Raw genomic sequence first — 25,752 nt, 5'->3', positions numbered from 1 at the left:
TATTTATAGGTTGGGGAGGGTCTATGTTTAGTCTTAAATTTATGTAAAAAAAAGCCCAAGACTTATAATGAGATTGCTCAAAAAAATTATTATTTAACCAAAAATTTAGTTACATTTTGTACTTAATTTTAAGTAGAATACCAAATATATTTTATATTTAATATTTAATAATGTTTTAATATTTAATTTTTCCATTTATCGAACAGTAAGAACGCAACGGTCAAAATACAATGGTTGAAAAATGAAATTCAGAATTTTAGGTGTACATTTAACAAATAATTAAAAACTGAAAAAACTTCTAGTCAACAGTCAAAATATAAACGTGGAGGAGGATTGTGAATTCTGGTTTGCGTTGCATGGAACCTTCGATAAGGAATAGCGCGTCGACACTAGGTTAAAGAGAATTGAAGGTTGAATTAAACGGAATAAAAATGCGCAAGAAAGAAAGAAGGGAAAGTCATTGGACCGTCTTACAGAAAATAAGGCTGTTCACATTCTTCTTCTCCACTCAACCCCTTTTTTCTTTTTCCATCTATAAATCCTTGACTGGCACGGCTGAAAGGAGTCCATAAACAAATTTACTTATTGCATCTTCAATTATTTACAATGCATCACAGTGCTTCAGCTTCTTCTTTGGGTCCAGGCGGTCTAGACTTGTCTCAGGCTTTCTTCAAGCCCATACAAAATACCGCCTCACCTTCCTCCACCAAGCGCCATACCAAGGTATCCGTCATCGGAGTTGGGAATGTCGGCATGGCAATCGCCCAAACCATCCTCACTCAGGACTTAGCCGACGAACTCGCCCTCATCGACGCCAAGGCTGACAAGCTCCGTGGCGAAATGCTCGATCTCCAACACGCCGCTGCCTTCCTCCCACGTACCAAGATTGTTGCTTCCGTTGATTATGCCGTCACCGTTGGATCGGATCTTTGTATCGTCACTGCAGGAGCCCGTCAGAACCCTGGCGAGTCTAGGCTGAACCTGCTGCAGAGGAACGTTGCTTTGTTTTCGCACATTATACCTCCATTAGCAAAGTACTCACCAGATTCGATTCTCTTGATTGTTTCGAATCCCGTGGATGTGCTAACTTACGTGTCCTGGAAGATGTCTGGATTCCCATCGAATCGGGTTATCGGTTCGGGTACGAACTTGGACTCGTCCCGGTTTCGGTTCTTGATCGCTGATCACTTGGACGTCAATGCTCAGGATGTGCAGGTCAGTTTGATATTAAATTTTTTTTTAGAATATTAAGTCTTTTTCCTGGCTACTATAAAGTAAGGCATTTGGAATATGCCAAAGACGTAATACCTGTTCTGTTAGTGGGGTGATTTTTTTTTTTAAAGATTAATCACTATAACGCCACTAACTTTAGTTTATTTTATTATTTCTTAAGCAGCCATTACTCTCAATTCTCAAATATCATAAAATTTTCAAGGCATTCGAAGGCTATCGTGATCGTGATATTCATATGTTGTTGAACCTTTTTTATTGCGTTTTCAATCGAAACTTTAAAAGTTAAAATTTAATGTAATAGTTAGTGAGCATTATAAAATAATTGCAGGCCTACATAGTTGGTGAGCATGGTGACAGCTCGGTTGCACTGTGGTCTACCATTAGTATTGGTGGAGTGCCGGTGTTGAGCTTCCTAGAGAAACAACAAATTGCCTACGAAAAAGAGACGCTTGAGAACATCCACAAGGCAGTTATTGAGAGTGCATATGAGGTGATTAGCCTGAAAGGGTATACGTCATGGGCAATTGGCTACTCGGTCGCTAACTTGGCTAGGAGCCTGCTTAGAGACCAGAGGAAAATCCACCCAGTTTCGGTCCTTGCAAAGGGTTTTTACGGCATCGATGGTGGTGACGTTTTCTTGAGCTTGCCGACGCAGCTGGGCAGGGGAGGAGTATTAGGTGTCACCAATATCCATTTGACGGATGAAGAGATGGAGAGGCTTAGGGAATCAGCTAAAACTATTCTTGAAGTTCAGAGCCAGTTGGGAATGTAAGCAACAAAAAGGCCCTTTTAAGTTTAATTAACACTGCCATAAGTGATCTCTAGTCTATTCTTCGGTTTAATATAATTTGGGTTTTTTTGTTATATTATTGGTAAGGCCTCGTTTTCTCTTTGTATTGCCTTATCAATATCTTTGCCTTCCATTTTTCGGAATAATATAGTCTTTAACTAATTTCATCATGAGACCGAGGAATTAATCTTTAACAAAGATGTGCTATTAGCTTAGCTATTATTGATGTTGTTGTAAATGTTGCAGATTTAAGGTTACTTTAATGTTTTATTAATTAACCTCGATGTTATTGTAGAGGGATTTCTCAAAATTAAAATTGGTATATAATGTCTTTCTTAAATGTTATTATGCTTAAAACATTTAATCTCACCATGTAGATGAAAACCTCCATTGCACTAAAGATCAAATAAAAAATACGACGAAAACACATTACTCTCCCATTTGAGGGTTAGGGAGGAGCTATGAGTAATTCTAAGTATTGTATCAAAAAGAAGAGATATGATAAAAACCTATAATGACGTTATTATTATGAATTAGATAAAAAAATAGATTTTAATTCAATTTGGGTAGTCTTGGTTTTTTAACTTGTGAAGAAGTTACTTGGTTTGCACTTGAAAAATAATTTTGTTGTTTGTAACGAAACGAATAGAAAGGTTAAACACAAAGTAACGTAAAGAGAAAAGTAATGAGAGAATTAACACACAATATTTGTTATTGTAGTGATGGGTGTCGAGTCCACCAATAGAAACCTACACCTAATTTGCAATTAAAGCAGTATAGGGAGTAGGGTCGATCCCTCAGAGACTGAGTTTACTGAAAATTGTTTCTCTTTCTCGACCAGATTCGTGTCTGGGCAGTTGTCGTGCCCAAGAAATTTGGGGGAGGATAAAATTAAAAACCTGGAACCTGAAATAAACAGGAAAAAAATGTGTGAAAAGTAAAAGCAGAAAATAAATTAATAAAAAGCAGTTAAATAAATCTAAAGAAAAATTAATTAAACTAAGTTCAGCTTTAGGCACAAGTTTTTCTCGTCTTTCAACCGATCCTCGAAATTAGATAAACTCCTCTTTTCCAATAGCTAGTTATAGCTACCAAGGACACCTCGGACACCAACTCTTCATTGTGTAAATTAGTTATGGAACGTCCTATAACTAACCCTTACCGATCGAACAACCAACGAAACGTTCGTGATTTAGAACTCCAGCAGCTTTACGTTCTAGAAGAGCCTAGCTCGAACCAATGTCCTCAACAGCGTGGGACATTTAAATCCGGTTACTACTCCCCTTGACGGAACCAAACAACAATTTCCACTTGACACGCCAATGTGTTCACAGAAAACCGATTAGACAATCGATTCTTTCGGAATTCCAACTGTACGACTAACCACACTAAATCAAACGACGCATTTTTTGACTTAGTGTTGATTTGACTTTGCGAGTTAACAAATTCATACTCTTAATCTAGAGAAATAATAAGTACTGGATTTTAGGAGTTAAATTGCTCGGGTTCGTAACTCACAGATCTTGACGAGGCTAACTCCGACCTAAAGCTGAAAATAGATTTAGTTAACTAAGGTTTGGGGCATGTTGGAGTTGGATAAATTGGAGAAAGTTGAATAAATGAAAAAGAGATGAAAGTAAGTGGGTAAAGGTGACGCAAGGTTGGAAACTAATAGATGGAAAAATATAAGGAATTAATGTCAGCAACTAAATTTCCAAAAAGAAAAGAAAAGATTGAATTGCAAGAGATAAAAGCTTAATTGAAAAACTTAATGATTAAAAACTTGATGAAAAGCTTAAAAAGAACTTGATGCAAAACTTAATAAAAGAAAACTTGGTAATTAAAAACTTGATTAAAAACTTGATGAAAAACACTTGATGAAAGACTTGATGAAAAAAAAACACTTAATGAATGACTTAATGAATGACTTGATGAATAAATGAACAATGTAGCCCCCTATTTATATTAGTGGCCTTGCTAAATTAAGAGCCACTAATTATAGAAAATCAAGGAAATAAAATATTCCATGATATAAAAATCCCTACATAATTTCCCACTAAGTCAACATAAAATTTCAGCTAATTACATCTTGGAAAAATTCTGCTTTGGTCCGCCTTCTTTGCTCCTTTCTTCAATCTAGCCCAATTGTTTCTTTTTTCGTCTATTTGACCCTAAATTGTACCCCTGCACAAAATTCAATATAAACATGGAAAAATCAGTGGTGCACTCTCATAAATTAACCAATTTACTTACATAAAATATGTAATTTTAGCATTTAATCAAATCCCCCTACTTAGCTTATGCTAGTCCTCGAGCATTTTGTATGTATCTGCAAAAGGAAAAATTTTCTCCAAAATAGGACTTGACCCCCATGGTTTGCACAATTTAACAATTTCATCCTAGCACATTAACATCTCAAATAACCTAGCCTAAAAAGTAAGTAAATATATTTCAGAATTTATTAGAGCTTGATAGACTTACCCTTCATTTTATTATTTTTGTACTTAGGACATTTTCGAATTTTTTGATGCGAGACGTGATGACAACCCAAGCACCATGTTCCAGTTACTCGATTTGGATGTCTCTAGGCGGGTTATTTCGCCCTACTCGTGATAGCTTGTTAGCAGAGTGAGTGCAAAGCAATTGGACAGCCACATGAACCTTTTTACGCGAGATGTGATGGCAACCCAAGCACCACGTTCCGGTTACTCAGCCCTATGTACAACCCCAATTTTTCACTCTTAACATTCGTATCAGAGGAGTATTATTATTTATTCATTTCTTTTTTTTTCAAAGATGAGAAGGAAGAAAATTGACATGTGATATAAGGTAGGCAGTCAAGCAAACTCATAATTCCCAAAAATTCCTTACCCACTAAGTCTAGGTTATTGAAAAGTTTTATGTGTAAAGAAATAAATAGCTAAATAGGTCAAACCATAAGTGGACCATCCCAACTTATCAAAAGAAAAATTTTACCTTTCACCGAAAACATGCAAAAACAGCGACGACAGATAAGCAAAATAGAACCGAACCGATATTTATACCCCTTCCCCTACTTATTTTACATTGTCATAATGTAATTATATAAAGGATAAAAAGTAAAAGACAAGTAGGAAAAAGAGAGAAAAAGAAACTCCCCATGTATTTCAACATCGTGGAGGGTGGATTGGGACTTGGCTGAAATTAAAGGAATTTTGTGGGCTGCAATGAGAGCTTAAATTTTGTCTTGGAAGGTCTACCTATAAAATAAAATAAAATAGAAGGAAGAAGAAGAAAAAAATGTGCAATTTTTATTTCTCGAATTTATAACTTAGCTAATGCTATGCTTAAATATTTAAGAAATAAATTATTAAAAACCAAGATTATGGGATTTAGTAAAATAGTCATGTTAAATGCACTAGGTAAGTTCCCATGAAAGAGAGGTGAGTCACAATGGACATTCTTAAGTACCAAGTCTTTCCTTAGACAGAACTGATCCTCGAAATGCATTTTCACTTTCTGTTTTACCTTCCTAAAAATTTTATTTGCATAAAGGAAAAATTTGGGTTGCCTCCCAACAGCGCTTTGTTTAACGTCGTTAGCTCGACGACCTGTTATTCAAGTTCTGGACTCCTCGAGAACAATCTCCTTAACTGTATGTGTTTGAAAATTCCCGTAAAAGGGTTTCAGTCTTTAACCATTCACCTTAAAGAACTTCCGGGTTTTTTCACTTTGAATTTCCACTGCACCATTCGAGAATAAATTAGTTATAATGAATGGACTTATCCATTTGGATTGAAGCTTACCAGCGAAAATTTTTAAGGTGGAGTCGTATAGGAGAACTTTTTGTCCTATTGAAAACAGCTTCTTAGTGATTAGCTTGACATGAAACGCCTTCATATTTTATTTATAAACTCGAGTATTTTCATATGCATCATTTCTAATTTCCTCGAGTTTCTGGATGTCCAACTTTCGAGACTTTCCTGCAGACTCCATCTCCATATTACACTGCTTAACTGCCCAAAATGCCTTGTGCTCTAATTCGACCGGGAAATGGCACGGTTTACTGAAAACGAGTCGGTAATGTGACATGTCTATTGGTCCATTGTAAGCTGTCCTATAAGCCCAAAAAGTATCATTTAGTCTCAAACTCCAATCCTTTCTGTTAGCCTTAACAGTTTTTTTCCAGAAAGAACTAGATTTCTCGATTAGACACTTCAGCTTGCCCGTTTGTCTGTGGATGGTAAGCAGTGGCAATTCGTTGAGTCACTCCATATTTCTCCATAAGTGCACTTACGAGCTTATTGAAAAAATGAGTTCCTTTGTCACTGATTAATGCTCGTGGAGTGCCATACTTGGAAAAGATAAAGCTTTTAAGAAAGTCAACCACAGTTTTAGCATTATCATTGCGAGTGGCTTTCGCCTCTATCCACTTAGAAATGTAATCAACAAGTAAGAGTATATAAAAATTACCGAAAGAAAAAATGAAAAGACCCATAAAATCGATGCCCCACACATCGAAAATTTCGCAAATATGAATATGAGTAAGGGGCATCTCATTTCGACAACTAAGGTTGTCGACTTTTTGGCACCTTTCACAAGTTTTTCAAAATAAAAAGGCATCACGAAATATGTTTGGCCAAAATAGTCCACATTCGAGAATTTTATGTGTGGTGCATTTAGGTCCAAAGTGTCTTCCACATGCATAAGAATGGCAAAAAGTTAAGATAGACTGTACCTCTGTTTCTACTACACATTGTTGAATTACCTTATTGGAGTAATATTTCCAAAGGTAAGGATCGTCCCAGATGTAATACCGAGCATTCTTTTTTATCTTATCTTTTTTCACCTTGGTAATTCCGAAAGAATAGTACTTGTAACAAGATAATTTACTATGTATACGTACTAATGATGAATTGCATTTGCTGAAAACAGGTTTTCATCTGGGAAGTTGTCTTTCAATGGTGTGTCATCCACTAGAATCGATAATCGACTCAGATGGTCAACTACCAAGTTTTCGCATCCCTTTTTATCCCAGATTTTAAAATTGAACTCTTGTAGGAGCAGAATCCACCTAATCAGTCGAGGTTTTGCTTCCTTCTTCCCTATTAAATATTTCAAAGCTACATGATCAGAAATTATAATCACTTTAGTTCCCAATAGGTAAGATCTAAATTTATCTAAAGCAAACATAACAGCTAATAATTCTTTCTCAGTGGTTGTGTAATTGCTTTGGGTAGCATCCAAAGTCTTCGAAGCATAGTAGATAACATGAGGCTCTTTCCCTATTCTTTGGCCAAGAACAGCTCCCACACTTCAGTCACTTGCATCACACATGATTTCGAATGGGAAGTTCCAATTTGGTGGTTGCACTATAGGAGCAGAGACCAATTTCTACTTCAGTACGTCAAATGCGTCTTTACAAGTCTGGTCAAATTTAAATTCTTTATCCTTTTGTAACAACTGCAAAGCGGTTGAACGATTTTCGAAAAGCCTTTTATGAATCATTTGTAAAATCCTGCATGGCTAAGAAATGAACGAACCTCCCTCACAGATGTGGGGTAAGGTAGCGAGTTAATAATATCCGTTTTTGCCTTATCGACCTCAATTCCTTCTTTGGAAACTATATGACCTAAAATTAATCCTTTGTCAACCATGAAGTGGCATTTTTCATAATTTAAAACAAAATTAAATTCTAGGCATCTTTATAATATTTTAGTAAGATTATTGAGACATTCGTTAAAAGAGTTACTGTATACCGTTAAGTCATCCATAAAGACTTCAATGATTTTCTCAACATAATCTGAGAATATGCTCACCATGCATCTCTGAAAAGTGGTCGGAGCATTACAGAGTCCAAACGACATTCGTCTATACACAAACGTTCCAAAGAGGCATGTAAAAGTTATTTTGTCTTGATCCTCCGGCGCTACCGAAATTTGGAAAAATCCTGAGTACCCATCGAGACAATAATAATGGGTCTTACCAGCTAACCGTTCGAGTATTTGATCGATGAAATAAAGTGGAAATGGTCTTTCCGGGTAGCTGCATTCAATTTTCTGTAATCAATGCAAACCCTCCATCTATTTTGGACTCGAGTAGGGACCAGCTCTCCCGACGAGCTTTTCACCACTGTCACGCCAGTTTTCTTGGGCACGACATGAACCCGGCTAACCCAATAATTATCAGAGATCGGGTATATCATTCCAGCATCTAACAGTTTCTGGATCTCCTTCTTTACTACCTCCAACATTGGTGGATTAAGGCGCTTCTGAGCATCTCTCTTTGGTTTCGTGTTACCTTTAATAGAAATTTTGTGCATAAAATTGGATGAACTTAGCCCTTTTATATCGACTATTGTGCAACTAATAGCTTCCTTATAATCTCTCAAAACTCGAACTAAACTTTCCTTCTCGTCTTTGGTTAGTTTATTTGACACTATCACCGGTAAAATGTCTTTCTCTCCCAAAAAGATGTACTTAATGTAGTCTGGTAATGCTTTAAGCTCCAAAGTTGGTGGCTGCAAAACCGAAGGTAACATTTTAGTATAGGAAGGTAATGGTTCAAATTGGTTACCTCGATTCATCAACGATGGTTGCATGTCCAAGTGTTTGACAATTTCTCGCAACGAATCTTCTATAATTGTTAATTCCTCGAGATGATTTAAAACATCCATGTCAATACTTTTGTAAAGGACAGTTTCTAACTTATCAAAGTCATGATATTCAGAATAAGTTTGAGTTAAACAATCTATAATATCGATACTAGAAATATTTAATAGTGAGTTAGGATGACCCATAGCTTCGTAGACATTGAATTTCACGATTTTGCCATCAAACTCCATTGTCAGTGTTCCGCTTTTCACGTCAATTTTTGCACTTACTGTACTTAGGAACGACCTTCCAAGCAAAATGTCAGATGACCTAGTTGAGTTATCATCCTCCATATTAATAATGTAGAAATCTGTAGGGAAAACTAATTCGTTAACTTTAACAAGGACGTCTTCAAGCAACCCTTTGGGGTAGACGACTGACCTGTCCGCCAACTGGATTATTACTCCTGTCTCTTTTAAAGGACCCGCATTAATCAACTTATAAATAGAATAAGACATAACATTAATGGAAGCCCCTAAATCACATATGACTTTCTTAATGCCTACATTACCTATCTCACAAGAAATAGCAAACATACATTGGTCCTTGTGTTTGGACGAAATTTTCTTTTGCAGTACTGCAGAAACATTTTCTCCTACATTTACTATTTCGTTACCTATTAGCCTCCTCTTACTAGTACACAATTCCTTGAGGAATTTGGCATAACGAGGGATTTGTTTGATAGCATCGAGCAAAGGGATATTTACCTCCACCTTCCTGAATGTTTCGAGGATTTCTTTTTCCTCCTTTTCTTTCTTATCCTTTGCGAGCCTCCCTGGAAAAGGAAGTGGAATCACGACTGGTTTCTGAATTTCTGATTCCAGTCTAACTTTTAGATCAGAGATTTGCTTTTCTCATTCCTTGTCTTGCCCATGACTTTTGTCTAGAACTGTTTCCAGAACCTTTGCGCTACGAAGAGTTATTGCACTTACATTTTGCCTAGGATTCGGCTCTGTCTAAGAAGGTAATTTACCAGAGGTTCTAAACTATTAACTGCCATTGAGAGTTTACTAACTTGATTAGTTAACTCTTGTATTGATGCGTCTGTCCTCTGTTGATATTTTGCAGCATCGACGGCAAGTCTTTCCATAACAGCTTCTAGAGATGCGCTCGGCTTGGGTTGTTGTGGCGGTGGTTGCAGAGGTCTCGTTTGGTAAGATGGATTATATCGAGGATTAGCTCCGTAATTCAAGTTGGGATGATCCTTCCACCCGGGATTGTAGGTGTTGGAGAAAGGATCATAGCATCTTGGCATGGGTCTTGGAAAACCTCCGGCAGCATCAACATGTGTCATTGAATTGTCGTTAAGGATTGGGCACAAATCCGTCAGATGTTCAGACGTAGTACAAATTCTACACAGTTAGGTCAGATTCTTCTTTTCTGTAAGCATAGATTGAACAATATTAGTAAGCTTATCCAATTTATCTTCTAAGAATGAAACGTTTACCCCATTAACCCTTCTTGTGGGTTCTGAATTTAGCCGATAATGTTGAGAATTTTCCGTCATGGTGGATATCAGTTCTCTTGCCTTCTGAGGAGTCATATTGACAAGCGCCCCTCCACTAGCAGCGTCAATCATCTTCATTTCCATAGGGAGTAAACCCTCTTAGAAATATTGAAGAAGTGATTGTTCGGTCAAATCATGTTGAAGACAACTTGCACACAGTTTTTTGTACCGCTCCCAATAGTCATAGAGCGATTCACTTTCCAATTGGCAAATTCCAACTATGTCTCTCCTAAGTTCAGCAGCTCGCGATGCTGAAAAGAATCTGTCAAGGAATACACGAGATAAGTCATCCCATGTTGTAATAGAACCGGGAGGTAAGTAAAATAACCATTCTCTTACTGTATCAACTAAAGAAAAAGGAAAGGCCCGAAGTTTAATATCATCTTCGGTTACTCCCTGAGGTTTCATGCTTGAGCAGACCATGTGGAATTCTCTCAAGTGAGTGTGTGGATTTTCGTTTTTCAAGCCTCGAAAAGTGGGCAAAAGGTGAATCAGTCCTGATTTTAACTCGAACGGGGTTCCTCTGATTAGATAGTTGATGCATAACGGTGTTTGCTTGTTGAGAGCAGCGGTTAGTCGACGAATGATTCGGTTTTCCATCCTTTCTAGCTCACCAAGGTTGTCTTCTACTTCTTTTGTTTCAAGAAGTGGTTCAGCCTCAGGTTCAACCACTTCGACTTGTTTCCCATGTCGAATTGCCTCTGTACGAATTGGTTGGCTCAACTTTTAAACGTCGGATTCTAGGATCTCTTGTCCTTGCTCAACTTCTGCTTTACTTGCACGTTTAAGAGCTTCTGTCTCTTTTCGTCGTGCTCGTGCCGATTTCTCAATCTCTAGGTCGTATTTGAGATCTCTGGATGAAGATCTAGTCATGAAGACGATTTAAACAATTATGAGTGTTGCCAGTCCCCGGCAACGACACCAAAACTGATGGGTGTCGAGTCCACCAATATAAACCTACACCTAATTTGCAATTAAAGTAGTATAGGGAGTAGGGTCGATCCTTCAGAGACTGGGTTTACTAAAAATTGTTTCTCTTTCTTGACTAGATTCGTGTCTAGGCAGTTGTCGTGCTCAAGAAATTTGGGGGAGGATAAAATTAAAAACCTGGAACTTGAAATAAACAGGAAAAAAAATTTGTGAAAAGTAAAAGCTGAAAATAAATTAATAAAAAACAGTTAAATAAATCTGAAGAAAAATTAATTAAACTAAGCTCAGCTTTAGGCACAGGTTTTTCTTGTCTTTGAATCGATCATCGAAATGAGATGAACTCCTCTTTTCCAATAGGCTAGTTATAGCTACCAAGGACGCCTCGGACACCAACTATTCCTTGTGTAAATTAGTTATGGAACATCCTATAACTAACTCTTACCGATCGAACAACCAATGAAACGTTCGTGATTTAGAACTCCGGCAGCTTTGCGTTCTAGAAGAGCCTAGCTCAAACCAATGTCCTCAACTGCGTGGGATATTTAAATCCGATTACTACTTCCCTTGACGGAATCAAACAACAATCTCCACTTGGCACGCCAATGTGTTCACAGAAAACCGATTAGATAATCGATTCTTTCGGAATTCTAACTGTACGTCTAACCACACTAAATCAAACGACGTCTTTTTTGACTTAGTGTTGATTTGACTTTGTGAGTTGACAAAATCATACTCTTAATCTGGAGAAATAATAAGTACTAGATTTTAGGAGTTAAATTGCTTGAGTTCGTAACTCACGGATCTTGACGAGACTAACTCCGACCTAAAGCTGAAAATGGATTTAGTTAACTAAGGTTTGGGGCATGATAGAGTTGAATAAATTGGAGAAGGTTGAATAAATGAAAAAGAGATGAAAGTAAGTCGGTGGGTGAAGGTGACGCAAGGTTGGAAACTAATAGATGGAAAAATATAAGGAATTAATGTCAGCAACTAAATTTGCAAAAAGGAAAGAAAAGATTGAATTGCAAGAGATAAAAGCTTAATTGAAAAACTTAATTATTAAAAACTTGATGGGAAACTTGATGAAAAGCTTAAAAAGAACTTGATGCAAAACTTAATAAAAGAAAATTTGGTAATTAAAAACTTGATTAATAACTTGATGAAAAACACTTGATGAAAGACTTGATGAAAAAAAACACTTAATGAATGACTTAATGAATGACTTGATGAATAAATGAACAATGTAGCCCCCTATTTATACTAGTGGCCTTGCTAAATTAAGAGCCACTAATCATAGAAAATCAAGGAAATAAAATATTCCATGATATAAAAATCCCTACATAATCTCCCACTAAGTCAACATAAAATTTCAACTAATTACATCTTGGAAAAATTCTGCTTTGGCCCGCCTTCTTTGCTCCTTTCTTCAATCTAGCCCAATTGTTTCCTTTTTCGTCTATTTGACCCCAAATTGTATCCCTGCACAAAATTCAATATAAACATGGAAAAATCAGTGGTGCACTCTCATAAATTAACCAATTTAATTACATAAAATATGTAATTTTAGCATTTAATCATGTAATTCAGTCACAATGATCTTACATTGGCGGAGCCTCGTGCAGTGAATAATTTTATTCAAGAATTGTTCGGATCACCTATTGGCTTGAGGCCAATCTACCCTTACACAAAAAGTAATTGCAGCTCCAACACCGACTCCAATTGTCACAAATCACTCACCTAAATACCCCACAATACAATTAATAAACCTCTCCAAATAATGCCTAAACAAATCACAAAATAACCAAAACAAAACAACAAAGTTGTCGACAAAAACACTAAAAAAACACTTAAGTGACACTACAAGCATGGTCGTCACAAGTTCTCCAAAAATGCTCTAAAAGATCAGAATAATAACTCAATCATTATTCAATAAATTCATGGTCATTACAAGAATTGATTAAAACACTTGAGAGTCCTAGTTAACCAAATTGTTGTTATGTTAAATAAGTCAGAATCTTATAGGCCACAAATAATTAACATCAAAGAGACCAAATGCTCCTGGTGGCCCAAACAAAAAAAATTGTTCTCGTTCGAACAAAATATGAAATAAACATACTAAAAACCCAATAATTTATATTTCGTAAACTATCTAAATATCTTGATTTAGTTAGTTTTCGATTCTACAAGTATCCCTTTTCAAATAAACTAAACCCTGAATGAGACTACAACATTCGCTATTAATATATCATAAATTTTAACTCTGTTTATTGATATGTTTGTTGAGTTTTTACTTCTACTATCCATAATATTTTTTTTTGTGAAAATAATATCCTTTCTTTTATTGATGATATTTTTTATAAGTTTTTTTTAAATAATTGTTCGATTGTATTACTTAAAGAAGCAATGATTAGCTACAAAATTACATCAAATTGCATTAACAGCTTATTATAAAGAAATCAAATTATATTTATTTTTTAGAGTCTGTTACGATTTCTGTTCCCATCTCTACAACACTCCATTTAGGTAAAATATTATTACGTCTCTTAACTTCCTTTATACTCCGTAAGAAATATAATTTTTTTTGAAAATTGATATTAATTTTTTATATGATAAAATAAACTCTGAGATATCTTCAATGGGTTGAAAATTGTGTTACATCAGGGGTTTGAGAGAGTTTTGATTCAAACAGATTAACATAATTTAGGATGGGATAAGCAGAAATTTCAATTCTACTTTGGTAAGGAGGATCCATACATTATTGAAGTTTCTAAGACAATGGAATCTTCATTATATTTCTCGAGAAGATAATAAACTCCCAGACAAGATCGTTAAGGCGGTATGAGACAAAAGAATTGGTTTACGGCTAATAGAAGATTTCATCTAGATGACTTCAATCATGTTAATGTTGATTATCTGAGCTGTATTTATTTTTCACAACAAAAAACCTCGAAATACACCAATTTCACTAAAATGTTTTAAGTCTAGTCAGGCCCGACTTTGTGGTTATTTGAGAGTGCAGCCGCCTAGGGCTTAGGGTCGAAATGGGTTCAAAAAGAATATTTTTTCAGCTTTTAATGTGGGAAAAAAATTTAGACTAAAATAAATTAATTAAATGACTAAAGCTTCCAAATTTTCACCATAAATACTTCATCTCCTAAGATCTCAAAATTTTTTTTAACTTTTATTATATTACATTTTGTAATTTTAAAAGAAAAAAGGGCCTAATTAATTGTTTTAGCTAGGGCCAAAAAAATGTTAAGAACGGCCTGAATCTAGTATCATATTGTTTAAAGTTTGAATTATTTATAATTTTTATATTCAAGTTGACTTTAAGTTTGATTCTTAGTGATCAGGTTCTGGTTTATTGTATTCACATGTTAGTCTTGTTTGTTATCACTTCAGTTTATCAGAGATGTAGTATATACGATCTTAGTTGATTCAAAACATCTAATACAACATTAAGATGCAATTTTTACAGTTTTTTCAAAGCATTGGTGCATAGGTATCAACCAAATATCATCCAAAATGGGGAAGAAAAGTGATCACTATGGAAAGGTTGTTTGGAACAATTATATTTGATTTATTTAGTACTCATAGATGAAAAAAATTCTGATTACATATATAACCAAAACCTCAACCCTTCGTAGAAACGATTTTTCATCCATGACAACCAAGACCTACACCATTGCCCAAACAGAAAAAGAGTAGATAATAGGGGCAGCAATTATTAGTAGCAAAAACGGTTTGATTAACAGATGTAGGTTCTGGTTGGGTGCCATCCACAGGCATTAAGCAGTAGCTCCAGTTGAGCGGTAGCGTCGACGTCGACAAGACCCAAGGTATTGACCTTGACGATAGCGCAAAGGCAAAGCTCTGCATCAAGAGCAACCGAATTTTTAATGAGGCTGCAACGTTGGGCCATCTTTAGTACGAATCGCCCCGAGCCTCAACACGTCAACGCAAACATTCACGTTATAGTTTGGTGATTGGGTTAGTGTAGTAATATCTGCGTTGGCCATTGAGAAAAACAGCAGGTTGAGGGAGACAAGTAGGGCAGTTGCTGCTGAGCCATGGAAGCCATTTGTCAAAGGAAACACAAATTGGAGTTAACTTGTGTGGAGATTCGAGTCAAAACATTAATTACAAATGCTGAGTGAATGAAAAACCGTTGACTTCAAACAGGCTTTTATAGATGGGAGGTAAGGAACAGTTTGGGTATTAAAAATACCAAAATGTGGTCGAAATGGCCAATCTGGGGTGCTAATGGGGATTTTTATGTACCCAAGTCAAACGAGTTGTTGGCTCGGATCACGATATTCGAGTTTTTTTAAGCATGGTGACAGACAATGTTAGATTTCGCTAACGACAAAGCACAGATTTAGGAGGACGAAAGCATTTGCATTACAAATTTTACGGCTACACCTATGCTTACCATCACGTTGCTTTTAATAACATCGAATCTGAGTCGACAAAGGATCGACCGACGTGTTGCCACAAGGCATATTCTTCTGCAGATGCTCGATGGTGTGTAAAGATCTAACCTATCTAAACTTTTGTAATCAGAGATGAATATCATGTCAGGTACTCTGCTGCCGATGTTCTCTTTCATTACTCGACACCTTTTATTTAAAAATGTGTTTTAACTGATATTATATATAAACATAAAACACTCACTAAGCAAATTGGTAAACGTATCTAACCTATATATACATATATATTTTACTCATATACACACCATTATGTTTTTTTTTCCCTCACTAGTCGCCATACTTTTATATGGTCCCACAAAAGATCAATGAACTCATAATAATCTAGTGAAAGTAGATGTTAGGCTTTTCACATAAATTAGACGCAAATACAACACTTATCTAATTTTCATAACATCTGGTTTTACTGCTCAAGTAAATTTATACATGTATTGTATAGGTTAGCTCTAATTTAATTGACAGGCATATTAATTTAAATAGTTTTATACCTGACTTCAACTAGCTAGGTCCAGTGATGGTCATCTCTTTTTTAACAACCTAGTATACACTTTCCTCGCTGGTTCTGCTGACCATCAGGAGTTGGGCGTAAAGCATAGGTTTAGCCGTAAGTTTAGCAATGCAAATGCTTTCATCCTAAAATAATGCATGATCTTAGTCTTGACACCATTTTTTTTATGAAAACGGGGTCAACTTGGATTTTGAAAATAAAACGAAAAATGGGAGTCGCCACCAATCTTTTTTGATGAGGTGTGATCGGGTCACCTCGTAAAACGGTTGTTTTTAATAAACGATTTAGATTTTATCAAAACAACGATTTTTTTTTTACGAAATTCAGAAAAATGGGTTCGGGTGTCGGTTACGCACGAGGAAGGATTAGCACCCTCGATACGCCCAAAATTGGTACCTAGTTGATTAATCAGTGTCTTAGTGTCGAAAATTAAAAACTCGAAAAGAATTTTAAAAATATGATCCCTCCTTATATGTGTTATTTTTTAAAATTACTTGAATAAATCAAAATGGAAAATGCATCCTTATCTCGAAGTAACAAGATATTACATCCAGTAAGTTAGGACACGACACCTCGTATTTTTGAGAGTAAGCTTGCCTTTCATTTCTTTATTTAAACCTCATTTATTTTAATTTTAAAAGGATACTCGATTACTTAGAATCAACGAGAAAAATCGAAGCTCAGTAAGTTAGGGCACGATTTTCTCGAATTCTTTAAATACGAAATATTGCCTTTACTTTCGAAAAATCCTCATATCGAGAAAACCACGTATCATATCCAACGCGTTAGGACACAACATATTGAAATCCCGATAATGAGTTTTTATTTATGTTTTTTATTAAAGAGCATTCTCGAGCATTTAGATTCAACAGAAAATTAGAACCCAGCACGTTAGGGCCCAATTCTCTCGAAGATCCCAAGTATCGAGTATTGCTTTTATTTCCAAAATTTTCCCTTTTTTTCGAATTCGGGTAAAAATTGATGTGACGGAATAACAATTACGATAATGCGAGTAAAAATAATACGAGCAAAAATAACAAAAAGTAAATATATAAAAAATCAATTATATACAATAACAAGTAAACAAACAATTTAAAATGGATATAATAATTTAAAATTTGATAATATATATATAAATTTTAAAGTAAATAGATAAACAATTTTAAATGAATAATACATAAAGCGAGTTTACAATAAATAATGTAGAAGAATTTTAAAATCTATATTATACAAAGCAAATAAAAAATTTATATGAATAATTTTAAAATAGATAATATATATACAAATAAAAGTGTAAAATATGGAATAAGTAGAATGGGTCTAAAATAAGGTATATAAAATAATTTTAAAATAAATAATATACAATTTAATTTAAAAGTAATAAATAAGAAGTTTAAAATATATAATATGTAAAAGAATTAAAAATAGACAATATAAATATATTTTATAATGTTAATAGTTCAAAGGTAATATAAAGAGAGTTATTCGAAATACATAATATACAATAACTTAAAATATAAAATAATTTGAAATAAATATATAACGATTTTTAAAGAATTATAAATATATAAAAAAAAGCTTGAAATAAACTATATGTATACATATATAATAGGTAAGGAATAAAGAAATAAATAATACATATAAAATAGATTAAAGTGACATATATACATAAAGTTAGTTAAAATAAATAATGAGAATTTGAATAAATAGTACATTAAAATAAGTTAGAATAGATGTAAATAAACAACATATAAAATGTTTGACATAACATATAAATGAAACATTAAAAAGGGTAATAAATGAATTAAATAGATTTAGGATATTTCCAAAAACAAATTACAATTCGGGGTATAAAAGTATAAATATTGGATAGTTAATTAGGGATCAAAACGAAAACCAAACAAGATCTGAGGGCCAAATTTAAAAAAAAACAAAAGAAGATAGAAAATGGGGGTTAATTGAACGAGGTTGCGAAAGAGGAGGACTAAACGCATAAATTTCCCTTTTAGGGAAAGTGCACAGACCCCACCCTCCCAAACGACGTCATTTGGAATGATTTAAAACAAAAAAAAATTTCCTTCCTTTTCAATCTGTAGGTTCATCACTTAGTTTACAAAACTCCTCCTTCCAAAAAAAAAAACAAAAATCACCCTTCCCTTCTCTTTCAGCCCATGTCCGGCCATGGGCTCCGGTTACCGGCCGTCATGCTGACCGCCGACCACCGGCGACGGCGCCACCGTACGCGGTGGTCGGAGAGTTCAAAACTTCCCCCGTTGAACCCCCTTTTCACGTAGACAAGATTTAGGACTTGAAAAACCAAAAACTAAACCCCAAACTTCTTAAAACCACAAAGATTCTTCAACCTTTGGCTTCCTCCGTCGAAGTTTTAACCGAATCTCTAGAGATCCGCCGGCTTTCGGACTAGAGAAGCGTATGCCCAGGGTACCAACGCCAAATACGGGTAAAAATCTTTCCTTTTTATATATTTGTATATAGATTCGAAATAAATACATAAAATAAATGATAAATATAGGAAATGAAAAAATGAAACCTTTTGAAAACGTTTCTTTGATTAATCTCTGTGTTCATAACCCTTTCTTTTTTTTTTTTATTTTTCTCTCTTTCAAAAGTCCCCCATTACATTCGATTCTTCCCCCCCATACATGAGTAGTGCTTGGGGTTTTTATAACCCGATTACCAATGCTTTTATCTCTATTTTGTTTTTTACATTATTTTTTCTTTGTTGTTGCGTCTACTTGTTGCAGGTGATGGGCACAGTGGAGTAGGTGGGAGTGTCAGATGCGTGGGGCGTGGTGGCCAAGGCTGAGGCGTGCGAGTAGCGACCGGTCAGAGGCGTGCATGCGTGAGGGGAGGTGAAGCGGCGGCAGCTACAAAGCATGAGGCTAGGGTTTTTTTGTTTGGCTGAAAACTAGTATAGTTTTGGGCCATTCGGGCCTCTAAGGTTTTTATCATTATTGGGCATTTGGATTGGGTCTGTTTTTGGGTTAATTTTGTTGTAATGGTCTGTTAATTCTTTATTGGTCTTGGTCTATTTGGGTTTTATGGTCTGGGCCCGGGCAAAATTTGGGTCTTACAGCTGCCCCTCTTTGCTCATTTTCGTGTAACGAGAATAGAGCAAAGACATCAAAAGGGCCAATTTTGCCCGGGCTTGCCGAGCCTTGGCTTCTTTTGGTGCTTTTCTTCTTCAAGTAGCCTCGTTCTGTTCTGCTGTGTCTCGTTGCTTCAATCCACTTCACTGCGCTCCAGAGAAACATGACTTAAATCTATTTTGCTGCAACTCCATGGGGATGAGATTTGTTGTTTTCTTCGTCTGCTCCACTACTGCTTAGGGAGATAAGACTGAATGTGATCTGCTCCACTACTGCTTAGGGAGATAAGATCTGTAATCTTCAATCTACTTCATGCCAATACATGAGACAAGATCTACTTTCTTCGATCTACTTCGCCACCAATATGGGAAGACAAGATCTGTATCTTGGATCCACTTCCTATCAATATAGGAAGATAGGACCTGCTATCTTCGATCTACTTCACGCCAATACATGAAGACAAGATCTGCTTTCTGCGATCTGCTTCGCCACCAATATAGAAAGACAAGATCTGTATCTTGGATCCACTTCCTATCAATATAGGAAGATAGGACCTGCTATCTTCGATCTACTTCACGCCAATACATGAAGACAAGATCTGCTTTCTGCGATCTGCTTCGCCACCAATATGGGAAGACAAGATCTGCGTCGTCGATCCACTTCCTACCAATATAGGAAGATAGGATCAGCTATCTTTGATCTACTTCTTGCCCCGGGAGATAGAACTATCAGCTTCAATGTACTCCACTGTAATCAGGGAGGTAAAATCTGCCATCTTTGATCTCCTTTGCTGCCAAATACAGGAAGGCAAGATCTACAATCTTCAATCTATTCCACTGCCAAATACAGGGAGATAGAGTTATCGGCTTCAATGTACTCCCATGTAGTCAGGGAAGTAAAATCTGCCATCTTTGATCTTCAATCTATTCCACTGCCAAATGCAGAGAGATAGAGTTATCGGCTTTAATGTACTCCACTGTAGTCAGTGAGGTAAAATCTGCCATCTTTGATCTGCTTCGCTGCCAAATACAGGAAGGCAATATCTGCAATCTTAAATCTATTCCACTGCCAAATACAGGGAGATAGAGTTATCGACATCAATGTACTCCACTGTAGTCACATGGAGGTAAAATCTGCCATCTTTGATCTGCTTCGCTGCCAAATACAGGAAGGCAAGATCTGCAATCTTCAATCTATTCCACTGCCAAATACAGGGAGATAGAGTTATCGGCTTCAATGTACTCCACTGTAGTCACATGGAGGTAAAATCTGCCATCTTTGATCTGCTTCGCTGCCAAATACAGGAAGGCAAGATCTGCAATCTTCAATCTATTCCACTGCCAAATACAGGGAGATAGAGTTATCGGCTTCAATGTACTCCACTGTAGTCACATGGAGGTAAAATCTGCCATCTTTGATCTGCTTCGCTGCCAAATACAGGAAGGCAAGATCTGCAATCTTAAATCTATTCCACTGCCAAATACAGGGAGATAGAGTTATCGGCTTCAATGTACTCCACTGTAGTCACATGGAGGTAAAATCTGCCATCTTTGATCTGCTTCGCTGCCAAATACAGGAAGGCAAGATCTGCAATCTTTAATCTATTCCACTGCCAAATACAGAGAGATAGAGTTATCGGCTTCAATGTACTCCACTGTAGTCACATGGAGGTAAAATCTGCCATCTTTGATCTGCTTCGCTGCCAAATACAGGAAGGCAAGATCTGCAATCTTAAATCTATTCCACTGCCAAATACAGGGAGATAGAGTTATCGGCTTCAATGTACTCCACTGTAGTCACATGGAGGTAAAATCTGCCATCTTTGATCTGCTTCGCTGCCAAATACAGGAAGGCAAGATCTGCAATCTTAAATCTATTCCACTGCCAAATACAGGGAGATAGAGTTATCGACATCAATGTACTCCACTGTAGTCACATGGAGGTAAAATCTGCCATCTTTGATCTGCTTCGCTGCCAAATACAGGAAGGCAAGATCTGCAATCTTCAATCTATTCCACTGCCAAATACAGGGAGATAGAGTTATCGGCTTCAATGTACTCCACTGTAGTCACATGGAGGTAAAATCTGCCATCTTTGATCTGCTTCGCTGCCAAATACAGGAAGGCAAGATCTGCAATCTTCAATCTATTCCACTGCCAAATACAGGGAGATAGAGTTATCGGCTTCAATGTACTCCACTGTAGTCACATGGAGGTAAAATCTGCCATCTTTGATCTGCTTCGCTGCCAAATACAGGAAGGCAAGATCTGCAATCTTCAATCTATTCCACTGCCAAATACAGGGAGATAGAGTTATCGGCTTCAATGTACTCCACTGTAGTCACATGGAGGTAAAATCTGCCATCTTTGATCTGCTTCGCTGCCAAATACAGGAAGGCAAGATCTGCAATCTTTAATCTATTCCACTGCCAAATACAGGGAGATAGAGTTATCGGCTTCAATGTACTCCACTGTAGTCACATGGAGGTAAAATCTGCCATCTTTGATCTGCTTCGCTGCCAAATACAGGAAGGCAAGATCTGCAATCTTAAATCTATTCCACTGCCAAATACAGGGAGATAGAGTTATCGGCTTCAATGTACTCCACTGTAGTCACATGGAGGTAAAATCTGCCATCTTTGATCTGCTTCGCTGCCAAATACAGGAAGGCAAGATCTGCAATCTTCAATCTATTCCACTGCCAAATACAGGGAGATAGAGTTATCGGCTTCAATGTACTCCACTGTAGTCACATGGAGGTAAAATCTGCCATCTTTGATCTGCTTCGCTGCCAAATACAGGAAGGCAAGATCTGCAATCTTTAATCTATTCCACTGCCAAATACAGGGAGATAGAGTTATCGGCTTCAATGTACTCCACTGTAGTCACATGGAGGTAAAATCTGTCATCTTTGATCTGCTTCGCTGCCAAATACAGGAAGGCAAGATCTGCAATCTTAAATCTATTCCACTGCCAAATACAGGGAGATAGAGTTATCGGCTTCAATGTACTCCACTGTAGTCACATGGAGGTAAAATCTGCCATCTTTGATCTGCTTCGCTGCCAAATACAGGAAGGCAAGATCTGCAATCTTCAATCTATTCCACTGCCAATACAGGGAGATAGAGTTATCGGCTTCAATGTACTCCACTGTAGTCACATGGAGGTAAAATCTGCCATCTTTGATCTGCTTCGCTGCCAAATACAGGAAAGCAAGATCTGATATCTTCAATCTATTCCACTGCCAGATACAGGGAGATAGAGTTATCGGCTTCAATGTACTCCACTGTTGTCAGGGAGGTAAAATCTGCCATCTTCGATCTGCTTCGCTGCCAAATACAGGAAAGCAAGATCTGATATCTTCAACTAGCTCTGCTACAAACGAGAGAGGCAAGGTTTGTCTTCGATCTGCTTCGCTATCAGTGCAGGAAGGCAAGATCTGCTATCTTCAACCAGCTCTACTACAAACGAGAGTGGCAAGGTTTGTCTTCGATCTGCTTCGCTGTCAATGCAGGAAGGCAAGATCTGCTATCTTCAACTAGCTCTACTACAAACGAGAGTGGCAAGGTTTGTCTTCGATCTGCTTCGCTGTCAATGCACGAAGGCAAGATCTGATAACTTCAACCAGCTCTGCTACGACCGAGAGAGGCAAGGTTTATCTTCAATTTTCACTGATCTGTTCTCTAGGGAACATGACCTGTATAATGAACCTAATTATGCCTAATGATTAGGATGGCAAGATCAAAATGAATCAAATGCTCCTAACTAGACATGCGTGAATGGTATTTGAATGAATGCAGAATGTCATGAAAATAATTCCTTAATGCTTAGGTTATCATCGCTCAAAAGCTTATTAAGGCTTTATCACTAACGTGTCGCAACGCCTTCTTGACCAGCCGGCATTTCTAAAGAAACGCGTAATCTGATTGCCCCCACTGTGAACATCGTAGTTCAATCTATTGTGACATAAAATTTGTACCATCAATCTCCTACTGTAACCCAAGGGTAGAAAGATATGGCTTTTTTCAATCTTCTCCTATCGTAATTCAAGGGTATAAGATTTAAATCCTTCTGGTCCCTTACATCGTTCCCAAGGTGTCGTACCAAAGACTCATGCGCAAACAAGGGCTCTCCTTCCCGAGGTAACCTCTTCCTATTGCCTGAAGATCATCACTTTCTTGCTTATTCAAGCTTTGTCACCAACATGGCATCTTGTCAATCAACGCATTTGACGATAAAAATCCAAAGAGAAAGTCTAAATTTAGACTATTCCTTCCCAAATTTCCAACCTTTAAATTTGGAGTGTTCTAAACAATTGTCCTGCTTCAGGCTCCTATATTATTTAGAAACTTTTCAGAGTAATATGCAAAACTTCCTTCGTGAAAATTTTATTAGTCCATTAATCATTATTCCAATGCAACATGCTTGCAAAAGATCATAACGATAAATAAAATAGAATTGATTTGAGAGCATAGCTCAAAATGGATAAACTATCAAGGATAGCAAGAATAAAAGGGGAATTAATTGGGAACACGTATCTTGAAAAAGAATGAAGTATTCCAAGAAAAAAAAGAAAAAAAAAGTATGAGGACAAGATGTCCCAGATATCGTAGCTTGAACTTCTCTGTACCAACTCTTTGAAAGACCATTCTGTGTTTGACATGTGTTTAGGAGATCTACAAGACTTTGTCGATGCCCCAAGATGCTACCTACCCCTTCCTGTTGAATCAGGTATAGCAAGATCATTACATGCCCCGATTTGATCAAAATTTGAGCTGCTCTGATCGCCTCATGCCTAATTTGATCCAAAATTTGAGTCGCCTTTTTTTTGGTTTTCAACTCAAGCCCCTCTGGTCTCAAGGCGCCCTTTGCGGGTTTTCACCTTGACCTCTCCTTTTTTCACTCATTTTTCTTTTCTTCTTTTTCATTAATTTTCTATCTTTTTTTTAAGTGAAGTATTTGTTCCTTGAATCAAAATTCTCAAGATTAGGCAAGTTCTTGCCATCTATCTTGGTCAATACCTACACTCTCCCAGATAAAGCCTTCCACATAAGGTCCTTCTGGCTTGGCATCCACTTTCTTCTGAAGTCCCCTTTGTATGGGAAGGATCTTCTTTGATATCGGGTCCCCTTTGTGGAATTCTCTGGAGCAAACCTTGTTTTGGTGAACTCATACCATTTGCTTTTGGTACATTTGACCATGATAGATATTTTGAACATTCCTCTTCAACCAGGATTGGATCCAAAAACTCAAAGAGAAGGAAATCTTGACCTCAATAGGTGAAACCGCGATAAGCCCAAAAAGGGGGCGTTGCCCGGAGAGAGTTTTTTTTTGGCGATATGGTGTTAATCTTGAACAGACTGCAAACTTCTGATATTGTGCTCTTGTTCAAATTTAGTGCATTGTCAAATATGATCCTTTTCGACTTTTCAAGCTGACGTGATTTTTTCAAAAAAAATTACTGTCGACTTTGTGACATTAGCATATGAAGCAGCTTCTTCCCGTGAAGATAAACTGATGACCGCTAGACTCTTTTGACGAGATTGACCTAACAACCTTCATGCCCCACATAGGGGAAGTCATGGACTCCATTGATTTTCGTGAGGTGGAATCTGTTTTTCACCTTGTTCTACCCTCCTCAATAAGTACGGAGATAGGCCACAATCTATGTCCTCTTCGAAGTCATGAGATTCCTCTAAACACATGTCTCACTCAAAAGGAGGTTCTGAGTTTGTAGCAGTGTCATTCATGTCGTTGATATTCAGGGACCCGTTATAGGTGCAAAAGAATATACAAAGAATGTACGAATTTAAGAATAATTATCTGTACAGTATGATTTTGAATGAATGAATGATTTGGAAGAAAGAATGAAAGATTAAAAATAATTATTCATAAAGAATGAAAGAATATTAGCTCAAAAATGATCGCAAAGATGCATTTCATTAAAATAACGACGTTCAGACATGAGCCTATTTCACAAAAAGAGTTCATATTGCTTCAGGCTAAAAGCAACAAGTTTATTCTGAATATTACTCTAAGTAGGTTCTAAATACTACAGAGACTTCTTTTACAGTCTGATTTATTTAGAACACTTCCAAGTTTATAAGGGTCGATATCTAACAAAGTCCCTTCTTCAATTGTGTCTTCATGCATGTCATTGATGTGAACACTTCCCAACATCTCTTCATACATCGCATTCACCTTATTGTCAATCATGATTGGGTAGCAGATTTTCTGCCGTAGATGAGTCACCCAACTTGACAATACCCATGTTGATGAGTTTTTCAACTAGTTTCTTGAAGGTGATGCAATTCTCTATTGAGTGCCCCGTAATTCCTGCGTGGTAGTCACATTGTGTGTTCGCATTATACCACTTTGGATATGGAGGTTGTGGGGGTTTTGAGTAGGAAGGGGAAACAACATGCGCATCGAATAAATTTTGATACAACTCTTCATATGACATTGGAATTGTTGTGAACTGGAGGTTCTCAGTACCTGGTTTCACTCCAGGTTCTTGTCTCAATGAGCCTTGTTGGTTAGCGACCATTTTTCTTGG

General features: G+C 36.7%; 1 protein-coding gene across 1 annotated transcript; it reads left to right on the top strand.

Annotated features, from left to right (window-relative positions):
• Positions 1-349: 349 nt before the first annotated feature.
• On the top strand, positions 350-2,193 carry LOC107946940 (L-lactate dehydrogenase B). Its single transcript, XM_016881450.2, has 2 exons — positions 350-1,215; positions 1,562-2,193. Exons 1-2 carry the CDS (start codon positions 607-609, stop codon positions 2,003-2,005), a joined length of 1,053 nt encoding a protein of 350 aa, XP_016736939.2. The 5' UTR covers positions 350-606; the 3' UTR covers positions 2,006-2,193.
• Positions 2,194-25,752: the final 23,559 nt, after the last annotated feature.

This window comes from Gossypium hirsutum, chromosome D12 (assembly GCF_007990345.1).
Source record: "Gossypium hirsutum isolate 1008001.06 chromosome D12, Gossypium_hirsutum_v2.1, whole genome shotgun sequence".
Taxonomy (NCBI): Eukaryota; Viridiplantae; Streptophyta; class Magnoliopsida; order Malvales; family Malvaceae; genus Gossypium; species Gossypium hirsutum.
Note: the sequence above shows the minus strand (reverse complement) of the source record. Positions and strands in the feature narration are given on the sequence as shown.